Source organism: Haplochromis burtoni, unplaced genomic scaffold (assembly GCF_018398535.1).
Source record: "Haplochromis burtoni strain Fernald_Lab_line unplaced genomic scaffold, NCSU_Asbu1 Contig_37, whole genome shotgun sequence".
NCBI lineage: Eukaryota > Metazoa > Chordata > Actinopteri > Cichliformes > Cichlidae > Haplochromis > Haplochromis burtoni.
Window position 1 is genome coordinate 2,958,597 of NW_024582398.1, and position 18,251 is coordinate 2,976,847.

Genomic DNA, 18,251 nt, shown 5'->3' on the forward strand with positions numbered 1-18,251 from the left:
TCTATCTATCTATCTATCTATCTATCTATCTATCTATCTATCTATCTATCTATCTATCTATCTATCTATCTATCTATCTATTTCAATATCCTGCTCTTAGTTCAAACTTTTCCTCATTCTTCTCGCTTCTTTTTTCTAATCGACACCTTTCTTGCTCTTCAGTTAACTCGTAATCATGATCATCTTTTCTTTTTCATCATTCCTCTTCTCGCTTTCACATCTTTTCCATGTCAGTATTACCTTCATCTCTCACTCAGCACATTTTCTGTTATGGAAATACATTAGTAATAGATAGCCAGGTTAAAAAAAGGTAACCAGCCTAGATGTATGTTGGTCTGTGTGGGTATGTAGGGGTTGGATGCTGATATCTGGTAAGTACTACATCTCATGCGCAATCATCTGAAGTGGCTCTTGCCTCGAGGTTATGTAGACGCGCAAATACTGTAAAGTGTACGGCCTAGTTTATGGCTATGTGCAAACGTCTGTGTTCATACCTGTTTGTGCGTAGGATCGGTGCCTAGGATAAGTAAGTGTCTTCAAAGCGAGGGTTGTTTTGGTTTTTTTTTAGAGATTTTGTATAATTTAGATGACTCATGCACTCACAGATACACACACCGGCACAGAGAAATTTAGCCTTCATCAGCATGCCATTGACAAACTCCTGTATCACAAAAGCACATACATGCGCACACACACACCCCATGATCCTTTACTGTGCTGACTGTGCTCTTGTCTTCCTTTAAGGTCTGGCACACCTGATGATTGGCGACCAAGGTATGGCCTCCTCTTACCTCACTTCCTGTTGTCCTCTGCTATACCATCACCCTTCCCTCCCCCTTACCTCTTAACTCCCCCTACACTCCTCCAACACTCCTTGTATCCCTCCCCCACCTCATCGCCACCTGGAGCCGAAGAAAGTTGTCTCTCTAGGCACTGAACGAAGGTCAGTTTTTTCTCCGTGATTAAGACGTTAAACAGTCCAGAGTTTTAATTTAAGCTGAAACGAATGCAATTTGCTGAAACAGTTAGACCTGAACTATGCCTTTGAAGATTATTTTAGGTGTTAAGTGATGAATCTGAGAGAAACTTCTTCTAAGATATATATTCAGTAGTCAAGGCTGGAGTAATGGGAGGGTGTAGATGGCTGCTGCTTCAGCGCTTGGTTGGATTAGACTTGGCAGGGCTCCAGGTCATGGAGATGGATCTATGGGCCGACTGACCGACTGACAACATGGATGGTTTGATTTGGTCTTTACTATTCACCTCATTTCATTTTCTCTCATCTGTGTGTAAGAGTTTGACTGAGAGGGATGTGAGTGCTGAGTGTGTGTGTGTACGATGTAGCCATACATGTGCATGTGTGCTCTTACAACAGGGTTTGAATCAGTGACTGGAAGCTTTCAGAGAAACGCACATCCGCACTCCTCCATGGCTTTTCATCTGCTTCCAGCATGTCTCGCTCTGCCGTTGCCGGTGCTCACATGGGCTCCCGTTAATACGTTGGCGAGCGCATGTGATTCTGAACAGATGTTCCTGCAGCATATGAAAGCATTGCTGCTACACCTCAAAACCCAAGTTGCCCAGTGTTTTTGAAGACATCCCCAAAAACAAGTGCCACTGGTCTGCTTGAAAACTGTTCACTGATGACCAAAAAACTCACACTGCCACACCTCTTTTCTTCTTGCCCCACCCCCTTCTCCTTCTCCTTCTTTGTTCCTGCCCTCTTACACTCTGTGTGGGACACCACCCTTTGTGATTTTAGGAAAGCTCAGAGGTACCTCCCATACTTTTTTATGTATCTATGGCTAATGAGCTATTCTGGATGGTTTTGAAGTTGGATGTATTGACAGGCTCTTGAATGTATGGTAATTTCAGACTTAGAGCTGTTCAGCTTCAAATTCTTATGTGCAATTGCTGTTAAATTGGAATGTTTCATTTTTGGTAAGGTAAGGTGTTGACGTATGAGTGTGTGTGCATATGCGTGCGTGAGCGTGCTGTTACTTTTGCCTGCATGCGTGCGACTGAATAGAAGCTCGAGCCTACCGTGCTTTTGAAAATCGGGAAGGTAGGTGCTGCTCGATCGGTCGGCTCTGCATGACGCTGATGAATACACTGATTGGCCCACATGAAGACAGGCTTGATCGTGACAGGCTGATCTGCGTCTATTGTGCTCTTTGATTGGATGAGAGAGACGATGTGATGACGGCTGTCTCCCATTGTGACAGGGCTGCCGTGCATTCGCTGAAATGTGCCATTTAATGAAATGTTCATCCTAGCTAGCAGATAGAAATATCTTGAAGAGAACAAATGATGTCTCTAAACATCTATCATGTAAGACATCTCTATTATGACAAGTATATTTCTATCTGGGCTTTTTTTTCTGTGTTTTGATTGCTAAGTAAACTCACATTGCTGAAGTTTCTGCCTTAAAATGTCTGCCGTGAATCATCCAGGTGGCAGTGAAAATTTAATGGCTTCATCTGGCTTATGCTCAGCATTTTAAATCACCTACTTAAGGACAGACATGTATTAACATATGTTTCCAGCATTATTACACAATGTATTCAGTGTATTTGTGTATAGTGGATGCCCTCGCTATTACGGATGTTTGGATTGTGATAGGCTAAAAAGTAAAACTGTTTCTCTTATTTATTTTTTAAACCTTTGAAGCCTCTTTCAGACATTGTACACATGAAAAGGCTGCGTGTGTGTTTGCGCGAGTGTGTTTTTGCTCTGCATACTGAGATGTAAAGGCTGTCAAATGGTGCAGACGAAGCCTAGCTTAGGTTAGCTCAGCGTAAAGAGGCTTTTTGAGGAGCCTGCAAAGCTGAAATGAGTTTCTTTGAGGGGGTGGATTGGTGTGGGGAGGGGTGTCTTAGAAAGATATATAGCATATGTGTGTGTGTGTGTGTGTGCGTGTGCGTTTGTGTGTGTGGGCAGGAGAAATTGAGAAAAAGAGACCGTGCCTGTGAGAGAACAGCTAAAGGAATGAATGATAGAGGGAGCAGAGAGGGAAATAGGAAGCGAGGGAGAGATAAAGTGAGTCGTCTTTTCTCCTGTGATGTAGAGCAACTGCCTGTATCTGCAAAGGGACAGCGGTGCTCCTGTCTGCCCTCCCAGCCCAGTCATTCACCAAGGGAGATCAGCCCTGATGGGGAGCGCTGGACCTTTCCCCTCCTCCATAAAACACAGTTATCATTCTCCCTGGAAATGATACCCACAGATCACTAATCACTTTGAGTGGGTGAAAATGCACGAATTGTGGAGGGAAGAAAGAAAGGAGGGAGCCAAATTGGATTTTCATAAGTATCGAGCAGCCAAAGGAAGAGGGGGGAAATGGATTTTTTCATGAAAAGTATTGAGCAGCAATAATCTGGATGGAAAATGTGCTTAAAGCCAAGTAGCAGATTTTGCCCTTTTCTTTTCTCTCTGTCTCTCCAAGAATAGACCGTGAAGGGTTCTGGGTGAATGAATGATTGTATATTCTGAATAGGATTGACGAGTGGCTCTTGGTCATAATTGGCAGCTATGCTTGTTTATGATATTTGTATGTTCTTCGAGCTCTGAAGCGGGCTGCCTAGTTAATAATGGTTGTTTGTCTGCATGTCCAAGTGTTCTCGATATCAATCCAACAATCTATACGCTACACAGACAAGTGGTCAGCCTCTCTTGAAGTGACCTTTAAAAATGCGTGTACGTGAACGGACGGACAAACAGACGCAAACTCACACACAATAACCTTTAGAGAGTGCCCGCTGAGTAGGTGAGTGAGTATGTGTTCAGTGTAAATATGCATGAGTAAGGCTGCCTGCACATATTCTTCACGGTCAGTGGATGAAGGCAGTGGAGAGCGAGGTGTGTTTGCCTGTATGTTAGTGTGTGTCTTGTGTGAGTGCATGGGTGCATGTTCAGGGGAGGTGGATTGTGAGTCATCACTTGTGACTCATAAAGCGTCGGCAATCAAAGCGGCTCATTTTAACACATTGTCTTATGGTAAAAACACGCAGATGGACGCACACTCCTGGCTGTGCACACACATGCCCAATATCACAGTCTTTGGATTTCTTTTTGAATTGTCTCTTTTGTGCGTTTCCCCCCCCGCCTCTCCACCCCCTTTTGTTCTTTCATGGATAAATGCGCTTTTTCGGAAGAACGAAAAAAAAGCACACATGTACACACACATACACATACGCAGTGGACGAGCTCCGTGCTGACTCCACCATATGTGGGGTTGGGAGTGGTAGCAGACGCCAAGACAAGAGGAACCAGTCGGTACCAGCAAAGTACAGCATGTCTCCTACCTCTTACTCATCACCACCAACAGCCCTAATAATAAATCATACAAGAGCTGTTTATTTTTTAATAAACTACAGGCCTGCTGAAACAAAATTTAAATACATATTTTTGTTAGTCTAATTACACTTGTATAATTTCTCAGCACACTCTCGTCTTACTCTGTTATTTTAGGTGGTACTGTTGAAATGCTTCGCCCCTCATCAGAAGATTAATCAGCAGCAGTGTAAATTATTGATAAATGATGTGTTGCTCTTAGCAAAATGCCTTCCTTTTTAGTTTTAAATAATTTAGGTCTACAGATAATGATTACTTATTGATTAATTGGCAAGTTAGTTTTTTGATCAACAGATTCTGGTGCAGTGCACTTTTATTTATATCATGCCAAATCTTTTTGCCAAATCTCAGCAAAAGCCACCTAAGGGCAATATTATAGAAAGAATGTGTAGTGTAGCCATTAACCTCGACCAATTGGTGGGGCTTCTATTTTTATCTATTTTCTTTTTTTACCCGTTACATTAAATGAAATAAATAGAAATGTTTTACAGCCCAAGTTGATGTCTTGGATTTGTCTGACCAACAGTGAAAAACTTCAAAATATTAAGTTTACTCACATGTATGACAAAGCGAAGTAGATACAAACTTCATGGCATTACTAGTAGTATAATCAAACAAAAACATTACCAAGATTGGGCATTAATTTCAGATTAATTAGCCTAGTTAAACACAATATGTTTTGGTTTAGGCTGGTTGATCCATTGTTGACATTTTACTCCCATGGTGAGTATTTTCCACCATATTATGACATTTTAAAATGATTAATCAGCAAATTAATCATCTCCAAAAATATTAGTTAGTGTCAGCGCTGTCAGGAAGCAGTGAAAGAACAGGCCCTGCGTTTATGCTTTTAGGTACAGTGAACAAGTATCAACTCAAAAATGTAAATTCACTCAGTTATTGTTTGCGTTGGCCTGATTTCTGTTCCTCCGGCTAATCCTAGCAAAGTACAATGAATGAAAGATACTCATCAGACGCACATTAGCCGCTGATGTTGTAAAGCTTACATAATTAACAAGACGGGCAAGTGAGCAGCCTCCAACTCGAGGTGAGAGAGAGAGATGCTTAGTGTTAGAAGGCAAGAATCTGATGATTGGCTGCCTGCCTTACTGACTGGCATGATTTTGTTTCCTGATGGCCTCATCTTGAGCTGTGAAAAAAGAAACTGTGCGCCCTCTAGCAATCAGCAATGGTAAAGCAATTGCAGCAAAGTTTTTATTGGAAAATTGACAATTATCCCAGATATAAACTCTCCACTAATGGGACTAATTCTGCCTCTACTCTCCACTACTAACACCCATTACGCCACTGTACTACAACACTCATTAATGCTTAACACCCATGCAGTTCTTGTAATGAAAGTCACAGCACCACATACAGTGCTCAGCCCCCACATTATCAGGGAGATGCAGTTACTGAATTCAACATGGGAAATGTGCTGCAATCCCACTACTAAATGTATACTTTTACTGGTAATTATATGCAATTACCAGCTCATTAGCAAGTGTACACATTTACATTTTTTAGCATTCACCGCAACGCTAATAGGGAACACGCAAAGCCGAAGCACCCTATAATGGCCTAAAAATAAAGACATCAAACGGACTCTCCATTTGCAGAGGATGAAGGGGAAAGATAGAGCGGAGGCTGGCAATGAGTATGTAAGGGAGGGTGGGAGGACGGGTGGATGGGATAGGGTAAAAGAGTGCAGAAAAGTGATGGTGACGAAAGATAGGAGCGAATTCAGAAAGTGGGAAAAGAAAGGTGGAAAGAGAAGGTCGGCGACGCACGGGGAGACAGGAAGGGAGATAAGACTGCAGCGTTTCTCAGCAGGAGTGCTGCATCTCTCCTTGGGCTCCCCGACTTGACAGAGCCTCGCATCAGCCAGCATGGTATTCATCAGTGATGCATGTACCTCATCGAACACGCACACTCAGACACACACACTCCATTTTTAGAAAGAAAGAGAAAGAAACAGGGTACTTGGTGCTCCAATTGTTTCTTACTTGTCTTAGCAATTTCCATTGTGCCTGGGTGGGAACCGAGAGTAGCGGCCCAATTGGCGATTCACTTCACTACCCCATCTGGCATTTGAAGTTCATTTCTTCGCTTTTTGCCAGAACGACACATGAACGAGCATACGCACACTCAAAGGAATCGTGCATGCATACACAAACACTCATTTACTTGTGGCACTTGTCTGGCGTAACTATGACAATTAAAATAGCCAAAGTGTTCATTAAAAACCCATCACATTACCTTTATGAAAAGAGCTCTTTATGTGCTTGTTATTTGTTAACAACATGCCACAAGAGGGTTTCATTAGGTGCGTGTGTGTGAGAGATGTTAAAGCATGTGTGTGGATCTAAATGCTGCCAATTGTCTGCTTTTTACACATTTTTCTAATTCTGGTGCTCTTCTACTTTGCTGTGCATATGTGCCATGTTGTATGTACTGTATGTGTTTGTCTGCATGCCGGTGTGAGTGTGTCTAAAAGGGATGAAACTGACTCTGATCTTATCCAGCTTAAGACAAATACACTGTTCTGCCTGAAGACATTGTCATGGAAACAAGCCAGTTTCCCTGGGTACCAGAGAGAAGGCCAAATTTGAGCAAGACAGAGAGAAAGAGAGAGAGAGAGAGAGAGAGAGAGATATGAACACAGATAAAAGGAACAAAAAGGGACAAGATATAAAGGATTGAACACAATGGCAAAAAGTGTGCTGTTCATAGTTTTTTTCTTAACATGGAAATTGAAAAGGATTTCTGATGTACGGTATTATTTTTGTTATGCTCTACTTCTTCTATTTCTATCTCAAAGAAATTCACTTAAATGATTGTATCTTCTCAAAAACATTGCTAAATTTAATATGATTTGCAATAGTCCTGAGATGGACCTTGTTGTTGTTTGTCCAAGAGGTTGTCTGGGGAAGCCATGGCTAGCCCTCGGACCACCTTGCACAACTAATGACAAAGCCTGATGGGGGGGGAGGGGGCTACATGTAGAACTGTTAATGCATTTAATACCTACTGACCATCTACGTGTTTCTCTGACACATTTAAATGGCAATTATCTCATGAGCTTTATCTTTATCAACAAGATAAATATCTTACACAAGCTCCTATAGTGCATTTCTTCATTGAAGTGACGCCTGAAAAAGAAAAGAAAAAAAAAAGACTATTTAAGCTACATTAATTTAACACATAGCAATAAAACCGAGTCATCCATTTCTGTGCCACCCCGGCGTTTGGTTTGACACTGGCCACCCCTATAAAAAATGTCTGGCTCCTCAGTGGCGCCAGCCGTGGGTTCAGACCTTTTAATAGGCTCACTCCACCACGTTGACTGATGAAAACGCTAGTATAACGGTTCTGTTTGATAAACAGCAAACCATCCATTCATCGCTAATGGATGGTTCGTGGATGATTTGCTGTTTATTAAGCAAAGGCAATCAAGCAGTCCTTTGTTTTTAATATTCTAAATAAGTTTTAAATACACTACATGGGACTCAAGGAGACTCATATCTTCTTACAGATTTAATTCTTTGTTGACAAAAGGACTGCTCATAATGATTCTTTTCAGTGCTGTTTAATGTGCTGCTCTTCTTTTCAATTATTCGATCAGAGCTAATTAATGGAGTGCTTAATCAACAGAAAGCCATCATTCATCCAGGGAATCAATTAATGAATAATCCAGTATCGTAAACGATAATCTCTATAGACATACACCTGAATGCGAATTTACATAAACTGATGGTGGGGAAGATTTTGGGATTTGTTAGATTAAGGTCCAGATTAAGCTTGGGTTTTCTTAACCAATCATAGTTAAGCAGGCTTTGGTAGCTTAGAGATAAGTCCAAGAGTTATTGGATTTATTATAATCCATTCTCAAAACCATAATTTATTTTATGAAGACATTTTGACTTTTTATTAGCTTTGCACTAGTATCCAATGACCGATTAACAGGATTGGCTAAACCTTAAATTTTGACCTTTGACCTCAATAGTTGTGTTGTGAGCTACCTAGTAAAGTAAAGTAAAAAATATATTTATATAGCACCTTTCAAGATAAAATCACAAAGTGCTTCACAGAAACTAGAACATAAAACAACATCAACCAAAGGCAAGTTCGTCCCTACAGCCCTGTCACTGATTATGATTAACAGTAAAGCTGTGCCGGACTTGCTGGAGTATTCTGAAAGATTGGTGCCGCCACTCAAAACCACTGATCAGTGCTGCTATAGGACAAGAAGTCAAAATTCTCAGTAAAGGAATTGTGGCATTTCTTTCAAAGCGTTCTCCAAAAAGTCTTTTTAAGTTTTTGCAACATCCACATCCGTATAATCTATAAATCTCCAGGCTTCTGCATTGACCTGTCATTGAAATTGTAGCACCAACATTATCACACATTTGTGTCTTCAATCCACGCCAGCAACGAAAGAATGCAAAAGTTTCTTTCTTTTCAAAAGTTATAAAATGCTGCTGTTCACTGTTAGAATGTATATAAAAATTCTTATGACTGATGATCATGATTATGTAGATAACACCTGGTTTCAGTTGCATCTGATTCTTTCAAGTCAATGAATCACTGCAAAAACAAAAAGTTGGCTTTACTTAAAGTAGTGTGAAAATTCAACCTGAAACAAGTGAATTGTGCCATCTTGTAAGGTGATTTTTTTTTTTTAAAAGCCAACTTAATGCAGTATTAACTCCCTTATTCACAACAGGCCACAGCCTGTTTTATTCATTGGAGCAGGATCTTAATGATATGGTCTAATGCCAATCACTTGTTTGGCAAAAGTGTAAACCACTACACTATGGAGCCACTTCCAACTTAATATAGTGTACGAAGGTAAAGGAGATATTTTTAATCTTTAGTTATATCATGCACCCAGAGCACTTGCATGAAAATATATGACCATTATTTGTTAAGCAGCAAGTTTCAGTTTTGTGTACCATATACCACAATGTTTCCAGAAAGACTTGTTTTACTGACATCACATTGACTGGGAGTCTCTGCTATGGTGGTCTATTGCTACATAAGCACTTGAAACCACCCTGCATATCCAGAAGAACAAAAAGTGTAAACATGACATAACATAAAAAATGATCACAACATTACTAGATTAATTAGCAGTCCTGTGAGTCTTACATTCCTGCTATTGCAGAAATTATATAAAACCTTCCTATCATCAACGATTTGCAAAAAATGACAAACATTTACAAGAAACCATTCAGACAGGTGTCTATATTGTTGGTGATTTTTCAACTCAATCACAGTTTCTGCACTATTCTTCACTTTTAGGTCAGTATTGTATTTTTCTGTGCTGGTGTAGCATTTTTTTAAGTGCATATTTCATACTGGGAATAAATGCTTTCAATTTAACAACAACAACAAAAAAGAAATAAGACATCAACATTGCAGACGAGCAATCTGTCACTTGTGTCCTGACAGTAATATCCTCCTCTACAGTATTGCTCCCTTGGCTGTGATGTGATAGCCCAATCGCTTTCAAAGCCAGATGCTGTATATCACTGAATAGAGATGGAAACGGCATTTGCAGCCTTTAGTGAACTCGACTGTATGAATTCTCACACTTTAACTTAATATGGAAACTATGCATATGTTAGCATACATTTACATACATTTCCAATGCTGGTCATCTATCTGTATAGTGTACGAGTGTATAGTTAATCCACCTGTCTGTTATTAAGAAGGGATGCCTTCATGCAGGATGCTTGAGTTTATGCTGCGTGTGTGTGTGCATGTGTATTTGCATGTGTGGACAGTCTGAGAGGAGCTGATAGCAGAACTGCATGGTGGGCTAAAAACGAGGTGCAAGGGAACTGCAGCGTGCTATCTTCAGAATGACAGGGCTGCCATGATTGAGGCTTGCTACACTAGGATTTAGATACACCAGCATTTTTCTGTCTTTACCTCTCTCTAGCCATCCATCCCTCCTTCTCTGCCACTCCCTTTCCTTGTCTCGTCTTTCTTTCCTTCTACCTTATTCTCTCTTCTCTTCCATTCTGCATTGCCCATCTCAATGAGTCTCCTGCTCCCTCTTTTTTTATTCCTTCTCCTTTCAAATTCTCCAATGCATCTTCCTCTTTCCCTGCTTCTTTCCATCCTGCTCCCTCTATCAGGTGCTGTATAATGTAGGCTCCCCCGACGTGCTCCCAGCCTCCATCCGCCATTTTGATTCAGTACAGCTGTCCATGATAATGTACTGTTCACTCAATCACTCTTTCTCTCTCTCGACCTCCTTCTCCATCTCTCTTCCTGTCTCTCCCTCCTCTCTCTGTTTCTGTCTCTGAAACACATGCATGCACAAACACATTCATATTTGGTGTAGCCCCTGTAACAGTGGGTTGCCATGGAAATGACAAATTAGTGTGCGAAACGCTGAGGACGCACATGAGCAGAAAAATGCAACACACACTCGCCATGAGAGCGCAAACAGACAGAAACATCCAACTGATGTGTGTTTGATCATTGGAAGGGTGGTACAGCTGCAGCTGGTCTCTGAAGCAGCAACCATCAGATCAGTTATTCTCGCTCCCTCTCTCCCCCCTCGCCTCCCCACGGACTGCTTTATTCATTACAGCAATAGCTTAACGATAGTCTTCAAGAACTAATGCCAATCACCTTCCATCTTTACATTTATGCTTATTCTCAGTCCTTGCATAGCCTTCAAAGTTCACTTCATTAATTTTGTACAAGTTCCTTTCATATTATCCTGTTCCTAGACAGACCTCTCCTTCTGCAAATGCAGTCGCTGGAGTGTGTTTTGGACCATTTTGCAACCCACATATATTCACCCCTGACACCCAGCTGTAGAAAGACTTACTTTAAAGGTTCAACTGATAGCTGGAATCAATTAATAGTGACATATTTTCACAGCTTACCAGGAAGTCGCTCGGTTTTTTCCAAACCGTCACTCGTTTTTTGTTCTTTCTTTCTCTGTGTATGAAAGTGAAGTAATTGAAAATGCAATACAAAAGCCTGTCTTCCTCTTCTAATTGTCAGTGCTGACAGATGATGGGAGAATCTCAGCTGATAGGCTTTTGCATAACAGTGGCAATTGTATGGTGATTTTTTTAGTGAAGTTTTATACTTGTCGCCTTGTGTAAATTTGTTTTAAGGTGCATAGAGTCTTTATGTAATTGCAGTGGTCTCATTACACCATTAGTTAGAACAAGAATTGAGAAAAGCATATTTTGGTAAGCTGCAGAACATTTTCTTTGTTTATTTTTTTCAAAGTATTTGAGCCAACCACAGGGCCCATAAACCAGATTATTCCTAGCGTCCTGTCCAAGTCTGGATTAACAGGGAGGATTGCATCAGGAAGGGCACCCAGTGTATAATCTTTGTTCAAATTAAACAAGTGAATGAAAAATAAGATTTCCAAACCAGAGCAGACGAGGGCCAGGCTAACAACAACCACTAGTTACTAGGTTACCAATGAAAACTTTGCTACTGAAGAGGAAGACAGTGAGAAGGTGTGTTTGGAGACAGAAGGAAAACTGGGAGTGTAGAGGTGAGACTACGGACTTAAAATGTAGGTACTACAATATCTGGAGCTTTAGTGTGACAGGAGACAATGTAACAGATAGGGTGTGAAGGAAGGGAAATAGATCGTTTGCTATAGTGACCCCTAAAGGGAGCAGCCAAGAGAAGATTTGATTAGTCACCGAGGTGCAGTGGAGGAAGCTGTTTTTGATTTAGTTGTATTTTTCCTGGTAAAAAGACATTTCAGGAAGTGTTTTAGCCTACTGACCTTCATTAGAGCATATTTTTTCAATAGTTTGCTGTTCAGTTGCTGCATATTTCAACACGTTACAAACCCCAGCAGTGCTGCATCCTTGGTGTTTTTTATTTTATTGATCATTGAGGGTTAAAAGATGAAATTAAAAATAATTGTTGGATCTGTCTACCAACAGTCGGCTTGTGTGAATTACTTACACACGAGAAGTTTCACAGCTCTGTGTCTCTCCAGTGCTCACAGCTGGAGGAATTCAAAAGAGAGCCTGCTTTGTTTTTAGCTAAAAAAAATTGTTGATACAACCACTTATTTTATAAAGTGGTAAATAAAATAGTAAATAAATACATTTAACAGCTTCCCAGTATCCAAGAAAAGAAATCTCCTTATTAATAACTTTGTAAATTCAGTGGTGTAAAATCCCAACGTATTTATATGACCCAAAGAATAGAACATTTTAGAAGTTTAGGCCAGCAAATGTTTGGTATTTGGTGACAATGAACGGCCAATTAATTTTTTTCGACTAAAAAAACACAAGAAGAATGGATATAAAAACAATTTTTACAGTTTTCTTCAGAAATATCCTTTAATTAGCTTTAAAGTTACCCAAAGCTAATTAACTTTAAAGAGTTTTCTTTTCCCTTCTTCTATTCACTCGCTTTAATCAGGTATAATTTAGGACCGTTATTGCAAAAAGTGACCTCAGAGATAAAGTAAAGCTTAGCTTAGCTGTCCAAACACGCAGCCCACGAGAAACAATTCCCACAGTAGGGGTGGGTGATATAGACACAAAATGATATCACAACATTTCAAGAAAACTTCTAGTATTTTTGACAAAATAGAAAAAACTCCTGAACATTTTATTGATGCTAGCAGCCTGCAAGTTAATGACGAGTATTTTTCCATCCTTTTTTCAATTGAGTCTACTGAACCAAAGAGCCAGCAGTAGCAGCAGCCATAGTGCAACAGTGGTGACCCAGCAGTACATTAAGTGACACCACATAAATCAAGCTGCTTTGCTAGTGTTTTCCCTGGAAATTTAAGTAATTTTATGTTAAGCAGGTATCTTAACACTTTTATTGAACGGTAACTAAAGTAACTTGACCTTGTAACTTTTCAAAAGCCGCACAAATATTATCAGATAATAAAACTGGAAAATATTTTCTACCTTTGATGGGTTGTGTCTTGGGTCAAGCTTTTTAAACCAGCTGCTTAAAATTTCCATCCACTCCATGTGACCTTCCTGTCATGTGGAGTGCAGCTAGCTATGAACTAGCAAGTGCAAATACCCAGCACAACTAGTCAGCGCACCAACAACACATGTGGAGTCATGCGCCTATATCTGGGTTGACGTCCAATCACCAAATGCTGGAATCTCCTACTTGTAGCCTGGTTATACTCAACAGTTTGTTTTTGCATCCAGGGGTGAAATGAGTCGTTTTCACCTTTTGGGGGGAAACATTTTCTTGCATATTCTGCAAAGCACTGCTCATGATCGAAGGTTATTAAAACAGCTACTCTTTTAGATGCTAAATTATGACATGGTGCTGTTGTGCTCTGATGTGCCTGGGCTAGTTTGTGTTATGTTGCTATAGCAATGATATCACAATAACGATAGTATTTTCAGATATAATAAAAGATTTAGGGTGTATGGCCCAGCCCTATACCAAACTTCTACAGTACATTAATAAATATAAAGTACTAAAAATTCTCCACAGGAACATTTTTATAATTCTCATTCTTAGGCTCTCCTTTTCTTTCCCCTTCATTTCTCCCTCGTTCACTGTATTCCTCCGTTCTCCGACTCGCTTGTTTTGATCGACAGTGCTTTCCACAGGATGAAGTGTGACATGTGGTGTGTATGTCAGTGTCTGTCTCACTGTTTACTCTGAGCTAATACTGACTCACTCCATTAATCTGAGCTACAGAAGATCCACTCCAACCTGCCCACTTGAGAGCGTGTGCGTCTCTGTGTGTTTTAGGTGTGTCTTCACAGTGAACACATGCACGCACGTCTTCCTTGTGTTTGTGTCACCCAATATGCATTTTCCTGTCTGAATGTGTGCGTGCACGTCTGTTGTGCATGTGATGTAATAGAACGAGGAATGAGCGTTTGCGGGCTAGAGCTTCCAGATCGATGCAGAGATGCTTTATGTGCTCCTGTCTGCTCTAATGATGTGTCTGTAAATTAGCAACAGAATGGTGGAGCACTACACTGAAACCTAATGGCACCTCTGTAAATTACCGCTACAATGCTGCTGGACGGCTGCGTGTGTTCCCATTGTGAACAACACACACCCACCCCTTCTCGCTCTGCCACCTCATCTACATTTGGCTCCGTTTGCGTGTGTGTGTGAGAGAGTGAGTGAGTATGTGTGATTGTGTTAACATTTGTGGCTGGTCTTTCTGTGTACGTTTGTGTGTGGGGGTCTCCTTTTTCTTCGCTCCTCTCAGTAAAGACTAGCCCGAGGCCCTGAGTTGGTAATAGCTTTTCTGACAGCAATACACCAATATTTACAGAGACCAGCACCCACCCACACCCCCGCACATTTCATGCACACATAAAAAGCATATAGTTGTCTACACTTTCAAACGCTTGAACGCGAAGTCGCACGCAGTTTTTCTTTTTCTCTTTGAGGCATGCAGACACATACTCTTAATTAACATGCTGGGAGGGAAGGAATCACACAACACAATGTGTTGTTTCTCACTCATATATTGGCATTCACACTTTGGATTTTTTTTTTTCATGCAACTAAAGCAAAGAAAGACAATTTGCCACAATTGGCCTTTGAATTGTGATATATTCTCACTTTTTCCTTCTCATTATTCTCTCTGTGTTATATTCACTCAAGTGCGGCCGATTCCATTTCAACATCCCTCTCTCTGCCTCTCACTACCTTAATAACCTATTACACTTCAGTCTATTCATTATATGGCATCTTTCCCCCCCTCTTCTCCTCTCCAGCGGTTCCTCACCAAGTGTCTCTCCTGCTCCAGCTTCACCTAGCGTGTGCTAAATCCTCCTCTGTTCCCCTCGTCATTGTGAACTACAAGATGGTGGTTATGCCAGAGGCTCCACAGAGCAAAGAAAAAGAGGCCAGTGAGATGTGAGGAGAGGAATGGTGGCATGAGGCCAGGAGGGAGGTGTGAGAGCTATAGGGATGGTGGTGAGGAGAACGCTGGAGCAGATGCAGAGGAAGGGTGATGTTTTTGAAGGTGGGGGGAGGTGAAGAGACAGATAATGTCGCCCCTACTTGTCTATGGCAGCACGATAGTATGATCATTTTTGCGGATGTGTGCGTAGGTGTGCATATTTGTTCTGCTGCTGGCTTGCGTATAGAGTAGTGTGTGTAGGTGTGAGAGCAGATAAGTGAATGCGAGCTTAAGTATGATGGATTGTAAAACCTTGGTCTAGTGTCCTTGTGGGTCACTAAGGGTGTGCAAGGTAAGTTGCTACTGGCTGTCTGCCTGTTACTGAATTCTAATTGGCCACTCCTACCTGCTTTGGCTGCCATTATGCTTGCAGGCTGCTCTTCTCCATCTTCATCGTCGGTTTTTGCCATTCACTTTTAAAACTTCCCTAACCTTTGCTGCCGCCACACACACATACGCAGACACTTACACATTTCTGGCATTTAACAAACATCATGAAAGGAGCCATGTTGTCAAACAAGAGCACCTCACTTTAGACTGCCAACACAGCTGTTCTCTCAAAAGAGAGACAGGTTTCGTAACGAGTTTGGAATGCTACAGACTCACGACTGTCTCCCGCACATCCACACTGTTTAATCTCTAACCCACATGAATGATCAAAGCTTGTTTACACACCACTCTGTGGTACAATTAGAGGTATGGAAGGAAGTGTTTCTTCCAAGTGCTGGCATCAGTGAGGCTTTGCTTGACAATAACAGCATTTTCAGCATCTTAAACAATATGTTTTGTACTGCATATCCGAATCAAATTTAACCAGGCCCAGCTGAGCTTTGTTTTACTCAGCTGGCTCTGATGAACACCCACCATTTTATCATCTTTGAGCATTTTGTGAAGAGCAGTGTGGGAAGAAGTAACATAGCTTGGAAAATGTACCACTCATTATGATAATGCTTTGGCAACAACGTAATGGTTCCATGCTTCTGTTTCCTCCTCTTCTCCCTCTTCCTCCTCTCCCTTTGCCTCTCAGCTCGCGAGGAGTACGTCGCCACCTTCAAGGGCTCAGAGTACTTTTGCTACGACTTGTCGCCCAACCCCATCCAGTCTAGCAGTGATGAAATAACGCTCTCCTTCAAGACACTGCAGCGCAATGGCCTCATGCTGCACACCGGCAAGTCAGCTGACTACGTCAACCTGGCGCTCAAGAATGGGGCAGTGTCACTTGTCATCAACCTCGGCTCTGGGGCCTTTGAGGCTTTGGTGGAGCCCGTCAACGGAAAGTTCAACGACAACGCTTGGCATGACGTCAAGGTCACCCGCAACCTGAGACAGGTAACCAAACAACAGGAGATGGAGGAGTAAGCGAAACAGAGAGGAGAGGAGACAATTTATGTTACTGATAAGGCTTTTGGGAAGAAACATTTTCAGTCATGTAGAGAGGGACATAAAGATAACAAGGATGAGTGGAAGTTTTACTGATAAAATGCTTGGTAAATGGCAGAATGAAGTAAAGCACAATTTGAAAATATTTTAAGATGTCAAGATAAAAAAAATACTTGTTCCAGCTTCTCAAATGTGACAACATTGTGATTTTGTTTGTTTGTTTTTTTATTTCATTAGCTTGTTTGTGAAGTTTAGACCTCAGCTGGGGTTTTCAGAAACTTTGCATTTAATGTCTGTTATTGTACAGGATTGTATTCAGGCTATAGGTGCAGGCAACACAGCACTCCTCATATCTCGTGGCACTGATTCTCTGATGAGATGCACAGAAGCCAGAAGAAGCAATGAAAAAAAACAAAAAAAAAAACGTGCATACTAAAAGGCTACGCCAAAACAATAATTTCGTTTGCCTGAGAAATAATTGACTCATTAACCAAATGAAGATGTTTATTAGTTGCAGAATTAATTCTGACTCCTTGTTAAATCGCTCTTTATTTGACTTTGATGAACCACAGTGCAGGTGTTCCAGGGCCACACGGGGCTGAAAAGACTGTAGTCAGCAGAGGGATGCTAAACAGTGTAGAAACCATGGTCAGTGGTCTGTTGTCCAATTGCAGTGATGCTATGGTAGTAAGAAAATACCTGAGGTTTTGGTCTTAGTTTACAGTGGCTTTACCAGCAGACCTGCACTGCTCTCAGCTCTAGGTGAGTGCATTTTCAATTGTGTGTTTGAGTGAGTGAATGACTGAGAGAGTGAAAGAGCGAGGGAGTGGACTAGAGAACATACAGGGTCACTAGCACCCAGGTGCTTGTAACCTACCTGTGCCCTGCCTCTACCGTTTGCCTGTCTGTACTACTAACTTGACTACTAACTTTACTAACCTGCTAGTGAAACTAACCACCATCCATGGAATGATTCATTCTACTAACCTAACCTGTGCCCTTCTCCTAGCGAAACCACTCCAACCAACCTACTAACCTCACCAGAGGCCTTCTAGCTTTCCTTTTTTTGTTCCCGAGGTTGTTCTGTTCACAGTTTTTTGCTTTCCTTTCTCCCCCTCTCCTACAAAGCACTCAGGCATTGGACACGCTATGGTAAACAAACTCCATTGTTCGGTAGATATCATTCTAATTGTTTCTTAGTTTGGGTTTGCCCCGTGTCTATTTCCTTTTGAACCATAGACATCAAAACTAAACCAATAACAGGATAAATGCGGTTGGTAATCTTTTACGCTTAAAAAGCCCACATCCACCTTCCTTGCCAACCACTTTTTTTCTATAAATCCTTTCCCTCCCTTACTTCTACTGTTTTTATTTTCACCCCATCACTTTGTGACTGACATGTAGGCCCACGCTGATTGGCTCATCCCTCACCTGCACGCAAATGACGAGCCCTCCCTTTCCCCCATCCTGCATGGCGTGACTCAAAAACCCTTCCCCTCTCTAATTGGTCCGTAAAGTGGATAGAGAGGTTCCTTCCCTTCTTTTTTTAAATTCTTTTTTCTTTTATTTTTCACCAATCCTCCACTGCATGTTCTCCATGGTG

At 41.3% G+C, this 18,251-nt stretch overlaps 1 protein-coding gene across 14 annotated transcripts in view; it reads left to right on the forward strand.

The window, feature by feature from the left end:
• nrxn1a (neurexin 1a) overlaps positions 1 to 18,251 on the forward strand; it is a 67,013-nt gene that overhangs the window by 10,714 nt on the left and 38,048 nt on the right. For 6 of the 14 annotated variants that reach the window (XM_042219760.1, XM_042219761.1, XM_042219756.1 and 3 more), the window contains 4 exons: positions 745 to 774; positions 1,763 to 1,774; positions 16,296 to 16,597; positions 17,777 to 17,800. In XM_042219760.1, the coding sequence (XP_042075694.1) occupies positions 745 to 774; positions 1,763 to 1,774; positions 16,296 to 16,597; positions 17,777 to 17,800 (368 nt within the window). The remainder of the gene's footprint in view (positions 1 to 744; positions 775 to 1,762; positions 1,775 to 16,295; positions 16,598 to 17,776; positions 17,801 to 18,251) is intronic. The other 8 variants (XM_042219763.1, XM_042219762.1, XM_042219758.1 and 5 more) reach the window with 5 other exon arrangements.